The sequence below is a fragment of the Rattus rattus genome, chromosome 4 (assembly GCF_011064425.1).
Source record: "Rattus rattus isolate New Zealand chromosome 4, Rrattus_CSIRO_v1, whole genome shotgun sequence".
Lineage (NCBI taxonomy): Eukaryota > Metazoa > Chordata > Mammalia > Rodentia > Muridae > Rattus > Rattus rattus.
The window spans coordinates 52,808,555-52,823,402 of record NC_046157.1 but is presented as its reverse complement, the minus strand read 5'-3'; the positions used below and the strand labels follow the sequence as shown (position 1 = coordinate 52,823,402).

At 46.2% G+C, this 14,848-nt stretch overlaps 1 protein-coding gene across 3 annotated transcripts in view; it reads left to right on the top strand.

The window, feature by feature from the left end:
• The window catches only part of Itsn1 (intersectin 1), a 176,310-nt gene that overhangs the window by 45,041 nt on the left and 116,421 nt on the right, over positions 1-14,848 (top strand). For all 3 annotated transcript variants that reach the window (XM_032900414.1, XM_032900413.1, XM_032900412.1), the window contains exons 2-4: positions 5,386-5,445; positions 7,192-7,284; positions 8,240-8,303. In XM_032900414.1, the coding sequence (XP_032756305.1) occupies positions 5,418-5,445; positions 7,192-7,284; positions 8,240-8,303 (185 nt within the window). In that variant the 5' untranslated portion in view covers positions 5,386-5,417. The remainder of the gene's footprint in view (positions 1-5,385; positions 5,446-7,191; positions 7,285-8,239; positions 8,304-14,848) is intronic.

Here is a 14,848-nt window from a genome sequence, read left to right as displayed (position 1 = left end):
GGGAATTGCCACATGTTGTCATCGGGGAATTGCCCCATGTAGATTTTTTTTTTTGAGAGTTTATTGTATTTAACCACTTTTCTCATTGTGACCAAACACCTGATAGTTTATTTTTGCAGTTGGGCATAGGTGCGAGGTCATTGGACATCCATAGTCGGGAAGTGAAGAGAAGAACATTCATGCTCACTTCACCTCCTTTTACCCTAGACCCCAGCCATGGGATGCTCTGAGCCATGCTTGGGATGGGTCTGGAAGTCATGGGTAATCTAGCCTAGACATTTCCTGAAGATTGTGCCTGGAAGTTTGTCTCCTGGCTGATTGCAGATCCATCACGTTGCAGTCAGTTTTAGCCATCACAGTATGTCAATAACTAACTCTACCCTAGATGTGTGATTCCACACTGTCCACGGCTCTCCTTGGTGGAGTGCTGATCGCAGGTTTCTCCAGCTATCCTAGTTCTTAGCACTCCGAGTTCCCTGTGTCTAGTGGGGCTTTCACTCCTCCTTCAGTTTCAAGACCAGTTATGTGCCATTGCGATTGTGAGCCTGAGCGCAGTGCAGAACCTTCAGACCCGGGCGCTCCTGTCTAGTTTCTTCTTTCTTGTCTTCCCCACGCTCTACAGGCTCCGCAGGGCCTTTTCTGTTTGTTATCTTGTCCAGAAACACTGGATTTCTGCTAGTGTTTTGGTCTCTGCACCTCGCTTTACTCTCTAGTCCCTGTCGGGCCCACCCTGGAACAAAGCTCATAGAGAACAGAATTGGGGGACCTTGATTTCCCTTACAGCCTGTCCTGGGTAGCCAGCCGAGTGTGCTTTGAGCAGAGTTGTGGGCTTGATGAGGGGCCTGAGGCCTGCAGCAGGCTTCATAGCTACAGCAGGGCTGGAGCCCTGGGACAGAGTGTGTGTGGTCATTTTCTGAAATACAGAAATAATTACAAACTGTTTTCCAGATCTTGTAATAAAATGGCACCTGGGGTTCTGCTCACTTGTGTCCCCTGGTAGGGAGGCTGAGGTAGGAGATTGTGAATTGAAGGCCAGCCGAGGAGGTACGGCCACGATTGCCCAGGCATTTGAAGGACTCAGGTTTACGAGGAAGCTGTATGGGAGGGTTGCAGCCCGTCCTTAGACCAGCTTTTGACTGTTATGTCAGTGAGCACCTTCATTCATTCCTCCCAGCGGTTTTGTTTGTATTGGATGGACTCTATACTGACATCCAGCTTAAGATCAGTGATCCTAAAAGCTCCAAGCTGTAGTTAGAAGTGGGAGGCAGAGAAAGCATTCGATCCCCGATGCTGGACACAAAGTGGGGTCTGCAAGTGTTCAGCTGCCCTTTCCAGATGCTCCGCAGGGGAAGTGGAAACAGCTATCAGGAGTGCTAGGCAGTGGATGTAGTCTGGCATTGGTCACAGCCTTTCTTCTGTTAGCTGTCTCTACTTCCCCTTCAGCTTACATGCTGTTTGGGGGAGAGAACTCTAGAGGATGGGAATTCATTTCTGTGGTAAACAGCAATTATTCTTAGGTTCTTGGACAGGAACTGATACTAATTATACTTTGACCATAAGAGTTCTGACTAGTTTGGATTCACTCAAGGAGCTGTGAAATACTTAACACAAGGCATAATATTATACTTGTAAGAATGGTGTCATGAAAATGTGAACGCTGAATACAAGCTTTTTTTTTTTTTTTCTTTTTTTCGGAGCTGGGGACCGAACCCAGGGCCTTGCGCTTGCTAGGCAAGCGCTCTACCACTGAGCTAAATCCCCAACCCCAAATACAAGCTTTTTTAAACGATAGTATGCTTCTATTAGCCTCATACAATAGCTAGTATTAAGAGTAACTGACTATAACTTGATTAAGGGCACCTCAGCTTTCCTCTCTGAAATGGTTTTGTTAACAAACGTTAGTTTCTCGAAGATTCATTCAAGCTCATCTCTAAACTTTTCCTGGTCATATTTTAGTTTTCCACATATATTTCTAGCCATTTTTATTTCGTACTGTTTTAAGAGTTTTGCAGTTTCTAGGGAGTCTATAATTTCTCTTGATCCCTCTCCTCCAAGTTTGTTGCTTTATTGTGTACCAAACCGAGCTGCAAAAAACAAACAAAAACAAAAACAAAAAACCGAGCATGTTTGTCTGGATTGTGTTTATTACAAAAAGAAGTCTAGGATAACTTACTAGTAGCTTTCACGTCCCTGTAACTCAGTGTTGGCGAAGGTGGAGTAGAATACTTGCTTAGCTTAGCATATGGGGCTCAGATTCAGTCCCCAACACCAACAGAAGAAGAAAAAGAAAACATGGAAACAAAAGGAAAAATATGCGATTACTTCATTAGCGGCTAAGAAAAAACGTCTAAAAAACAATAGCATCCAGGCCGTAATAAAAACCTTAAGTAAACTGGGAGTAGGGAAAGTACTGGAACATCGCAAGGAGCTTGACAAGCCCCCACTGAAGCGCAGAACTCGACAGCCAGCGGTGCTGTGCTCCACGTTACTCACTCTTGCCAGAGGCGCTTCCCATGCCCAGGTTTCCTAATCGATAGAGGCAAGCTCTTTACTTCCAGATGAAGCAGATCTAGGAAACCTAAGAAACAAAATGGCCCAGAAAGTGGTGAAGTCTGCAGCCTCTGAGCACAAATTTGTCTTTACTTTGCAGTAGACGGTGAAAGATCGAGCTTGCGCACATTTTTCTAGTGTTGAGTAGTTAGTTGTTTCACTTGGCTTGAGAAATTCAGAGCTGCGCGTGCGTTTTGGGGAAGATGGCTAAGAAAGTATGTGACCTGTGTGAGCGTTGGGTGAGAGAGCGAGCGTGTGCTAAGCTTTTGGGAGACGATGCTTGCAGGGGAGGGAAAGGGGCAGCTGCAGCTCTAGGGAATTGTCCTGCCCACTTCCACTAGACTGGCAGACCTCTGCTTAAATCTGGTGCCTTGGCCACAGATGTTCTGTCTTCTTGCCCTAATTGCTCATACAGAAGACTTATCCCCAAAAATCAACAGATTCCCACAGAGCATGGTCCATATCCTGAGTGAGCAAGAAAGAGACCTTATAGCACAGAGGAGCTGCAGCCATCTTGTCTGAATGATGCAGAGGCCTCGCCAGCTTGGAGACTGCAGGTGTGCCCACAGGCACCAGTTCAAAATGGGAATTCTTTCAACTCCCCCATCTGTGTTGGGACCATCCCACAGATAGGTGACCATTCTGGTCTTCTCTCTGGGTGAGAGGACACTGGAATGGAAAGAGAACTCCATGGAGAGAGGAGTGAAAATCAAAGGGCCACGTTGTGACTGCGCGTTCTGTGCAGGGGGTGATGGGGTGGGAGGGGTAGGGGCTTTGGGGAGGCCCTTACCACTATCTGAGGCAGCATGAAGGGGGTGGAGCCACACCCTTCTCGCCCTACCCAGCTTCTCTGCTGAAGGTGAGCAGGTTTGAGGATGCTGACATTTGGAAGTGTCCTGAGGAAAGGCAAGTCAGTCTACCTGATTGCCTCTCAACCTACAAACCTCCCACCCAGCTTAGTGCCCCACTGTTCATAAAGGAGAATCCAGGGGTCACCGAAATTTGCAGTCACAGCAGCGAGGCAACCAGTGATAGAGGAGGAACCAGGCGGACCAAATGGTGCAGAAGACAAGAAAACTAAAATGCAAATAAGTCAGAAGTCCAGTGTCGTCAGTCACCATAAAGAGGCTGAGTACTAGGGATAGGTAGGAGGGGGAAACAGGAAAGATACTTGTGAGAAACTCCACACACTTGAGTTTGAGGGGTAATAAGGCAAGAGAACATCGTATTTTAAATTTCTCTGCACTCTTTTGTTCTTGTTAAGCTTTTGAGATGGTGCCTTCGCTTTACAGGGCTTCACTACCTGGCCTTGAACTCATGGCCCTCCTGCTTCCTCTTTCTAAGTGCTGGTACTGTAGGCACATACACCACATCTGACTGGATTTATCATAACATTTTAACAAATACCTTCTCTCTGCCTTTTGACTGGGAATTTACTGTAACAAAGTTAGATTAGTGCTGCATTAGTTATGTTTTTATTGTTCTGATTAAACATCACCACCAAAGCAGCTTACAGAAGAAAAACTTCATTTTGGCTTAAGTTTCCAGAGGGATAAGAGCCGAGATGGCAGAGGGGAGGAGTGGTGGCTGGGACAGGAAACAGGCAGAGTGCAGGCATGAAGGCTGGAACAGGAAGTGGAGCATTTATTTACATCTTGACAGACTTGGCAAACCAGGCAGAGGGAGCAGAGTGGAAATGGCGAGTATCTTTAGACTCTGAAGTCCTGCCTCAGGTTACATATTTCTGCCAGCCAGGCCACACCTGACTGCCCAAACATCACCAACCACTGGAGACTAAATCCACTTCACACACCACAGACAGGAAGAAAAGTACCCATTTAAGTCTGAAGTTTTCATTTGGGAAAGAGGACTTTGTTTCTTGTTGGCTGCTTATGAACCGATGAACTTATGCCTGATGAGAAATGTTGGAACCTGAGTTTGACATTCTGGGCAGGCATTACGGAATGTATAGTATTTTAATGTTTCTTGTGGTTTTGTTTTGAGAAGAGCTTCATGCAGCCCAGTCTGGCTTTAAAGTCACTATGTGCCTGGGGGTGACCTTGAACTCTTACCTTTACCTTCTAAGGGCTAAGATTCAAGCCCAGCAATTGTCTCCTAATGTGTATGTTAAAGAGTCGCCCTTATTAGTGTGTGTGTGTGTGTGTGTGTGTGTGTGTGTGTGTGTAACATGGTGTGAGTTTGGGGGTCAGAGGAGCTTGGGGAAGTTGTTTCTCTCCGTCCACCTTTATGTTGTGTGCAGGGATCAGCTCAGGGCGTCAGACTTGCCTTGTTGGGTGGTCCGTGCTTTCATCCCCTGAGCCGCCTTGACTGCCTGATTCTCACAGTCCTTATGGAGCGGTTCACGTCGTTCTTGGTGGACACAGGCTTTGGTGTGTGCTGCCCTGCTCTAATCACTCCCCTGTTGTTGTTTTGCCTCGGTCTGCAATGTGTGGTGTGATGCGCAGGGCTGTGCGTGTGACTGAGAGAGAAGAGCCGTGTGCCCGCACAGTGCACACCTCGTATGTGCTCACTGAGAGTCCTCAGGTAGCAGTGTATGTAGACGGTTAAGAGGATATGCTAGATCGTATCACATGAACGGTGGAGATAAACTAGGCTGGCCTACCAGCCATGCAAAAGCTCCCTGTGACAGCCCCCCAGCTTCCCTGTCGATTCTGCCACTGAGAGTCTATCCAGGAAGTCAGGAAGGGGCACTTTCACTGTGACCTTCCTTAGGTCTGTGCTCTAGCTCTGGTGTTGGTGTAAAGACAGTGTGTTCGTATGTTTATACACAGACTTGAAGTTTTCTTAAACTTACATGTTGTGTTTTAATTACAGGCGTCGATTAGCAAGGTAAAGGTAACAGAACCATGGCTCAGTTTCCGACACCTTTTGGTGGTAAGTTTTGAAGGTTTCTTTCTCAGTATAAGTTGGGGCTAAATTTTAAGACTTTACAATGATGGGAAATTTCAGGTTAATTAATAGAGTTGAATTGGGCTGAGGTGTAGCTTAGGGGTACAGCACTTGCCTAACATTCATGAAATCCTGTGTTCAGTCTTCATTACCACAAAACAAACAACTTAAAAAGAGAAAATAATACAGTAAACCCTTATCGTATTCCTTGAGATGCTTCGGTGATTAGGGGCTCTATTTTGTTTCACTGGGTTGTTTTGAAGTAACTCTAAGACATCTTAACCTCATCGCTGAGGATTTTAGTGTGTTTATTTCCTAAATGATAAAGCCAGAAGTATTACCATTACCAAACCTAAAATTCAGGCACACATTATAGCTAAAAAATTTACATTATGAACACTCAGAGGCTTTAGGAAGCTTTTCATTGTCTCTCTCCAAGTTGAACCCCAAATAAGATGCGTAGACGCCTCTGTCCTAGCTCTCAGACTGAACCCCTCAGCTTGTTGCTTGCATAGCCTTAACAGGTCACATTGTCCTCTCGCAAAGCCCGAATCTGAAGCCTGCCGTCTTTGTTGTTACACTCATCCATTGGGTAAAATGCTTCTCTGGCACGCTACTCGTGCATGCTTGTATTTCCTGACTGAGCCCAGGGCTGATGTATACCAGGCAAGCACTGGGTCACGCCTTAGCCCGGAGTCTGTTAACAAAGGAAAGTAAGCCATGCTGACAGGTGGTCTTGGCGGAGCTGTGGGCAAAACTCCAGGTTTGAGTGCCTGACCGCCCTGACAGTATTGCTAAACCCCAAATAAATGTGAGAAGCAGTTGCAAAGAGAATGGGAAGACATCGTGTGTCGTCCTCTGAGCACACTGACGGAAGTCTCTGGGATTCCAGACACACATGCAGACTTTTCCAGGTTGTCAATTGTTTTGTGTTGTTTGCCTTTTTGTTTTCTTTTACCTTCTTAATTAATGATATAATCTTATTTATTTTTGGCTTTCATTTCATTTGTAATTGTGAAGCTTAATAGGACAGTAAAAGTCCCTGGTCTGTGCAGGGAGAGGTATCTGTGTCGTCTAAGCTGAACGACACAGTGCTTGGCACAGAGTTCGTGTCCAGTAAATGTTTTCCCTGCATCTCAGCTGACCCGCTCAAAGCGGTGGTCGGCTTTCACAGAGTTTGGTCTATCACCTGGATTACTCAGCAGACTATTTTAGGAGACCAATGACTAAAACGTATAATTACTTACAGACAGACAGACATACTTACTTAGACATACTTTGGCCATTAGTTTTATCGGAAAATTCATTCTTAGAAGCAACTTTAATGAGGCACAATTGAGACCTCACACAGGTGACTCACTGTATTAACTGTCTGTTGGTGGTCATCAGTGCATTTGCAAAGTTGTACAACCGTCACAGATGTTGGGATATTTTCATAGAGCCGCAGAGGGTTTTAATTGTGCTGTGCCATCACCATAATTTTTTTAATGCTCCTCTTAGACTTTTCTAATTTTTACCTATGCCATTTTAGGCATCTGAAATAGAGTTTAGGCATCAGTAAACTTAGTCCCTTAGTTCTGTGTAATAAATGACTGACTACTGTGTTTTCATATAAGCCTAACTGTAGAGTTAGCACACACCAGCAGACCTTCGAAGTGCTTATGGGCATCATACGCCTGAGCACCTTACTGTCCTTGTTGAATAATCGTCCGTCCTGTGTTTGGACTGCAGGGAGCCTGGACATCTGGGCCATAACCGTGGAGGAAAGAGCCAAGCATGACCAGCAGTTCCAGAGTTTGAAGCCGATATCTGGATTCATCACTGGTATGTATGTGGTCACCGTCCGCACATTCTTACTGAGCCACAGGAAATCTCTTGTGCACGTGGAAATGGGTGCACCTGACCACAGGGGCATTTAACCCATTTTGCCCTAGTTTAGAGCCTGTATTTTTGGTGTTTGCTTCCTTTTAAGATTTTGCTTATCGTCATCATCGTTGTCGTCTGTGTGTCTGTGTTTGGGTGTAGGGATCAGGATAACTGTAGTTAGAGCTTCCTTCTGGTGGGAACTGGTGTTAGTCAGAGGATACCACTCTAAGATAGGGTAGACTGGGTGCCCTGGAGCAAAGTTCTAATCTTGAACAGAACAGGAAACAGCAGACTTTCTGAGGATTTCACTGCTGCCTCTGGAAGTCCCTTGTGTACCTTTCTGAGACCTTGGCTGTTTAGTCACAGGTCACCAGTTCTGGGCACAAAGTGGGAATCTGGGTTTCCTGGGAGGTGTTTTTTTTATTCGTTCACATAAAAGACTGACTGGCAGGATTCTTTTATGCGTGGTTGCCCTTTCTGTGTTGTTACTAACAATCAATATTCAGACTAAAAGCTTTTTCTAGAGTATGGCATGTCAGTTGTTAACTGAGGCGTCTGCTGTGTGTGCCTTGTCATGTGCTGTCCTCTCACTGTTGAGATTCGCCCTATACAATCAGGTATGAAAACAGGGTTTGGCTTCGGCTCAGTGTCAGCTCTTCTATCTCCATCCGGCCTCAGTAGCATCAGCCTGAGGTGTGTTTGCCATCCGAGGCTCGAAGTGGACGGTCATCCCAGCAAAGATCCAGGCCCTTTCGAGTGCTGAGTCAGAGACCCTCCCGTGACCTTTCCCGTGGGGTCATTGGTGTTTGTAGCATAACCGCCTCTTAAATAATGTTGTGGTTTTGCTGTACTAGGATTTCTGTTGGCTCCTGCTGTTCTGTTTTCCCTGAAACCTTTCCCACTTACTTTACAGGTGATCAAGCAAGGAACTTCTTTTTCCAATCTGGGTTACCTCAGCCTGTCTTAGCACAAATATGGTAAGTTGGGATTTTACGGAAGCAGAATGTAGAACAAAGCACTGTTCTGTTCTATTTATTTGGAAGTTCAGTTTCCTAGGTTTCCTGTTCAGAAAGAGAACATGCAGGTCTAGCCTGGAATGCTGTGTTACTTCTTGCCAAAAACAAAACAAACAAACAAACAAATACTTTTGCAAAGGGCCAACATTTGAATGGCAGTGCTGTGCACAAAAATTAAGTTGTAACTGGAATATCTGAATGTGAGTAGTTGCCCACTAATTTGTCTTGGCTTCATGTGTATCACTCACAGTTAATTTGAATTTCTTCTCTCTAATGAAATTGTTCTTTATCTTCCATTGTTGAGAATTAGTGGTCATTAGAATATCTGGCACAGTGTACTAGTTGATCAGTGCCAAGTGTTGACTCTTGTCATAAATAGGAGTGTGGCCCCGAGCATGAGTAAAACAGGCTATCAGATGCAGCTTTGGGTTTTAGGTTCCCAACTTTGGGAGGCAGTGCTGAATTCTGCTGACCTGAAAGAAAGTCACATTTTTCTCTGTGTGGCTTCTACCAGGACTGTAAGTGCTTTTCCTGGCTGAGTGGGTGTTATGGAGACCATTTGATGTAAATAAAGCGTGGAATCTGTAATCCTGGCCCAAGCACGTTCTGTCTCTGTGATTGGGAGGATATCTTCGCCCTTTTTTGATTTCAATCTTTAATCCTGATGACTGGCACTTTTTTTTGTTGTTGTTTGTTTGTTTGCTAATTCACTCAATTTTATTTAAAAAACAAACAGATTATACATGAAAGATTTAATGTGTGGGTTGACACTTACACAATAAGCCAGCATACAGATACCAGGAAGGGAGGGCTTAGCACCAAAGATGGCCCTTCCACATAACTAAGCATTCCAGCTAAGTACTTGTCCCCTGAGTGACCAACATACTCCTGTTTATAAACACACAGACACTGGAAAGACAGACATAGCACCCGTTGCTTTCAGACTCCAGAACTCAGCATTCACTATTCTTGATTAAGTGCCAACATTATACAAAATCATGATCTGGAAAAGTAAAGCTTAGTCTGGAAATGGAACACTCATGTGCACATACACACACACACACACACACACACACACACACACACACTGTTTTGTCACACATTCAGACTGAAAAGCAATAGAGACAGTCCTGGGCCTTCTGCTGTCTTTCCTGACTCTTAGGCCTTTTGCCAGCCAGTCCTTCCTTCCACAGGCGAGCTTGCTTCTGTGACACTGTTCCAGTTCTAACTGCTGGTTGGTTGGTTTGAGAGAGAGGAAGCCCACGACAAGCAGGTGCAGGGGCTGCATTAGGTCAGTTGTGTGTCCGACACCTGATTGCCTCATAGCAGGCTTCTCTTGGGCTACAGCCTGGTGTTCTTCAGTAAGGCTGTTTCTAGAGCCTGCTTCCCAGAGCTCCACTGACTCGTGCTTACCCGATGATACAAGCAAGTTCTGAGGTCTCATTTGTGAAGCACTTTAGCACCAGGCGTGCTTGCACAGGGCTGTAATCCTGACACTTGGGAGACAGACCAGGGGTCACACCATGAGGCCAGTGCGAGCCTCAGCATGGGACCCGGTCTCAGGGAAGAAAACATAAACTACCAAAAACCTTTGTTAGTGGGGACTGGGCCCAGCGCCTTGGAGGCATGCTGCACAAGAAAGTGCTCTTATGTACCCCTGCATAGCCATCCCCCACTTAAACTTTTATTTTGATGCAGAGTCTGGCTTACACTGCCCACAATTTCCTTGAATTTTAGTCTTTCTTCCTTGGCCTCCAGAGTAGCAGGGATTACAAGGCTCTGTCTGTCCATTCTGTCCTCTTCCTCTCAACACCAGGGCAAAGAGGAAATAATTCTAAGCATTTCGGTTGCCAAACATATCTGCCAGTTTCCTTCCCGCTCCTTACTGAGAGGAATTTCTAGGAGCTGTCGTGTCTGGCCATTGTCATAGGCTGGCATTCCACACTCTGACCTAACTCCTTCAGAGAACTGAGCCTCTCTTACTCATCTTCTTCACTGGAAACCGGCTGCAGAGACAAGCAGTCCTTACACACGAGTAGCTACCTGGAATGCCACTTTTGCTCATCTGTACGGCCTCCAACTAAAACTAGCTCTGCAAACCAAGGACGCATGGGAGAGAGCGTGGGGCAGTGTGCTGGCTGCTGCAGATGCAGAGCTCTGCTCCCCCTCAGATCCCTGCACGGCCTACTCCTCCCTCTTTCCAACCAGTGCACACTGGCCTCGGGAGTGTGAGATTGGGAAAGCTGCCATTCAGTACAGCTTTAAAGCTTGGGCTTGAGGAGTTTAAGCAGGCTATGAGTTACTAAGTAAGTACGGGTACTGGCTAAGTAAGGGTACTGACTAAGTAAGGGTACTGGATAAGTAGGGTACTGGCTAAGTAAGGGTACTGGATAAGTAGGGTACTAGATAAGTAAGGGTTCTGGATAAGTAAGGGTACTGGCTAAGTAAGGGTACTAGATAAGTAGGGTACTGGATAAGTAGGGTACTGGCTAAGTAGGGTACTGGCTAAGTAAGGGTACTGGTTAAGTAGGGTACTGGATAAGTACGGGTACTGGTTAAGTACGGGTACTGGAGCTGTGGCTTGAAGGCAACTTGCACACTATCCCTGACCTTAGCAGGTCTCGTGTCATGAAATTTCAAATTGCTGACACTGCAGATGACCTGAGTCTTGGTTCCTAGCATCCATGTTGACTGTCCCCAACTGCCTGTAATTCTAGTTCCAAGGGGTCTGACACCTCTGGCCTCTAAGGACACTGGTGTTTATGTGCTTGCCGAGATGCATGCCCACAATTGGAAGTAAAGTATATCTGTTTTTAAAAAGTTAACCATACATGACATGATGGCGCATGCTTATATTCACAGCCTTTTGAAGGTAGAAAAAACAGGAAGACCCAGAGTTTTAAGACCAGCCTGGGCTACATGAGATCAGTTTCAAATGTGAACCCCACGCCCCTCAGGAAACAGACATTTAAAACTCTCCTTTAAGGAGATGGAAAGGTGGCTCAGTGTTTAAGAGCACTTGCTGCTTTTTCAGAGGACCTGGGTTCAATTCCCAGCCCCAACATGGTGGCTTATGACTGTTTTAACTCCAGTTCCAAAGGATGCAGTGCCCTGTTCTGACTGGTGAAGGCAGCAGCCGTGTATTTGGCCCACACATACACATGCAGCCAAATACCCAGACACTAACATTAATTAGATAAGTTAATTAAGGCTCTCATTGAGACCAAAATCCAAAGCAGTCACCAAATGGCCAAGTCCAGTATGATCCTGCTTTTGCATGTTTCATTTCCTCTTTGCTCTCATCTCAGCTGACTCTTGTTACAGCGTCTACTCCAGACACTAAGCTCTCTGTTCCTTGCTGGGGCAGGTCTCTCCTTGCCTCAGGACCACTGTATTGGTGTCTCCTCCTCAGTTGTAGAACCCACGTAGCCGCTCACTGTCTTGCTAGTTTCAGTTTGTTGTCCTGCAGAGAGGTGCTCTCTGGTGAATCTGTCCTAAGTTCACCTACTTACTCCACTCCCGGTCACCCTCACATCTCAGTGGGGGTCTCTATCCCAGGGCCTAGAGGACACTGGGCAGTGGGGTTAACCCTGACACAAAGCTCCTACCCTTCACGCTGGTCTTCGTCACATCTAGAACCACCCATGCTAATCTGATTTGTTCTAAACAAGAAGGTAGAGACGCGTCTATTCTTAGTTTCTAGATAATGCTCACACTGTAGCAGGTGCACCCAAAGTGTGTGCTGTTGTTGTAAAAATGTACAAAAATATGGCTGGCTTTTATCCCCCACTAGGTTTGCACCGCAGTGCCCCAAGATGTCTGCTAGAATCTTGCCTGAAACATACATCCCAACTCCACAGCAGCCCGGTGTCTCTGTCACCGCACACTCTCTTAAACTCAAATCGCCACAGGAAAGAACACACAGCACAATAGCCTCTGAGCCAACTGATGAGATATAATTGCCCACCTAAACATACAAACCCTGTCCACATCCATCCCTTAAGAACAGTCATAACAACCTACAAAGGTACAGCGGGATCTTAACGTCAGCCTCCATGTTGTCTCTTGGATACTCTCTCGTCCCTCCCCTCTTCCGTTCCTGTCTCCTCCTCTTCCTTCAAACTTCTCTCCCACCCCTCCTTCCTTCTCGTCCAATGACAGGCCTCATTCTATCTTGTACCTGCTTCACCTGTGATATCGTCCCACAGTGTGAGTGCGTGTATATGGTTAATGAATGAATTTCCAAACTGGTTTGTCTTCCTATGGCTTGGCCTTGCTTTTACATTAGTGGGCACCAAATGGCAGATGAATGGCTGGTGGCAAGTCTGCATGGAGCTTCATTAAGTTCTGAAAGCAGCAGTGTATGCTGGGAAGGAAGGGTGTGCTAGGACGTTCTTCCAGTCTGCGCTGCAGGCTGCTCTGCTTACCTCACCGAATCGTTTGCTCTCATAGTTGTTTATTATTGTGGTTTATTGCAGGCACGGACTGTATAGGTTTTGTGTTTGTGTGTGGTTTATTTCTTCCTTACACTAAGAGTAAGCGGTAAACTACCTGACTTTTGGCCTCTGTCACTCAATATATCCTGGAAGCCACTGATCACTTGTCCCTTGTTTCTTCTCAGCACACAGCGCTTGTCATGGCAGCGGGCGCGCCATCACGGTAGCAGGCGCGCCATCACGGTAGCAGGCACGCTGTTGTGGTGCTACATGCTGTTTCTGTCCTGTTTCCGTATTAGGTTGTTTCCGGTGCACTGTGGTTTCTGATAACATGGTGATTACAGAAAACACTGCTGTGAACAGCTCTTAGCCGTGTGTTTTTTGTTGTTAAATGAACCTTCAGAGTCGATCCATAAGTGTGTGCAGTTGCTGGTTCTAAGTAAATGATTACCAGCTCTCTTACCACTTGGAGTTGTAATTTTCCCACCAGCAGTGTGTGAGAGTGGTGTATGATTTGTTTTATTTGTATAAATCAAGAAAAGCAGACCATTGGTGTCACAGTTACTTTTCTATTTCCATGATAAAACACCATGGTGGAGGCAACTTACAGGACTGGTGTTGTGGGCGTGAGGTCTCACAGGATGAGAGCCTTCACCATCACTCGGGGGAACAGGGCAGCCAGCAGCAGGGATGGCTGCAGGAGCAGCTCAGGACTCATATCTTTAACCACAAACAGGAAGCAGAGACCACATAGAGGAGTCTTTTAAACCTCAAAGCCCACCCATGGTGACACTTCCTGAGCCTCCTCAAACAGGGCTGCCAACTGGAGACCAAGTGTTCAAATGCTAGAGGCTGTGAGGGGCATTGATTACTCTAAGCACCGCTCTGCATCTCTGCTCCTGTCTCCCCTGCCCCTGCTGGCACCACTTCTCTCCATGGCTAACCTCTGATTCCAAGGCCAATTGCCAGAGTCACGTGTAACAGTTGCTTGCTGGGTTTACCATACATGATTCCTCTGACATAAGTTTGGTGTCAATATTGTCCAAACTTAGTTACCTTGGAAGGGATTAGAAGTTGACTGGAGCAGTGGCCCCAAGTTGCTTATGAAAAGGCTGACGGAGCTAAAGTGTTTTGCTTGGCCCAAACCCTTGAGCAGTGGAGTGGCCGCTGCTATGGAGCAGCAGCTGGAGTCTGCTGTGCTGGTGCTGGGAGGGAGAGTGCAGAGGGTCAGCCTTTGTGAGGAGCTGTGTTTCCAGAACATCCCTGAGCTCTCTGTTACGAGGGAGTTTGAATACTTAGGTTTTGTTAATTCGGGGGGGGGGGGAGTCTTTTTGAGAACTGCAGACTTGAGGGTCAGCCATGTATTAGACCTGTGCTGGGTGCCGAGATGTGAAGCTCTGGCCCGAGGGCTACATGTTTCCTCTCTCCTTCCCCAAAGAGGTGGAAAGAATTTGAGAAGCACTAGATTATTCTAGTTAAATTCTTATTTAAAGCCTCTTCTTCCTTAGCCCATTGAACTTTTCTAGTTTCCACCAAGAATGCCTTTTAGGAGAAGTGTAGGGATGAAGGGTGGCCATCTGCCTGTCCTTTATTTAACCATAAATAAAAACATGGAATCTTTGTCTCTTGTAAAGCATCGGACTTTACATAGCTGAGCATGTTAGAAATACTTTGCAGAAGGAGGACAGATTGCCACCTTGCTTGTGTCTTTTAAATCTGAAAGCTTTTGCAAAAGTCACTGGGCACCAGGTCCTTTCGCAAATACAGGTGCAGAGCCCAAGCAAGTAGACTTTCACAATGTGTGAGCTCCACGGCACTTTGACCTGCTTGGGAGTAAGCCAGAGACAGGATATTCATGGGACTGTAAGATTCTGTCAACATTGGTATTTATTTCAGTAGCTAAAGGACAAAGCACGGCATCATCAGCCCAAAAAGAAGACGTGGATTAAGACTTGAGAAACAACTAAACAAACACAGAGACCTTGGCTTCCCAGAGGCTATGGGATAGCTCAGTGTCAGAGCTCTTGGACAACATAGGAGAAGGGCCTGTAGTCCTAACACTTAGGGCAG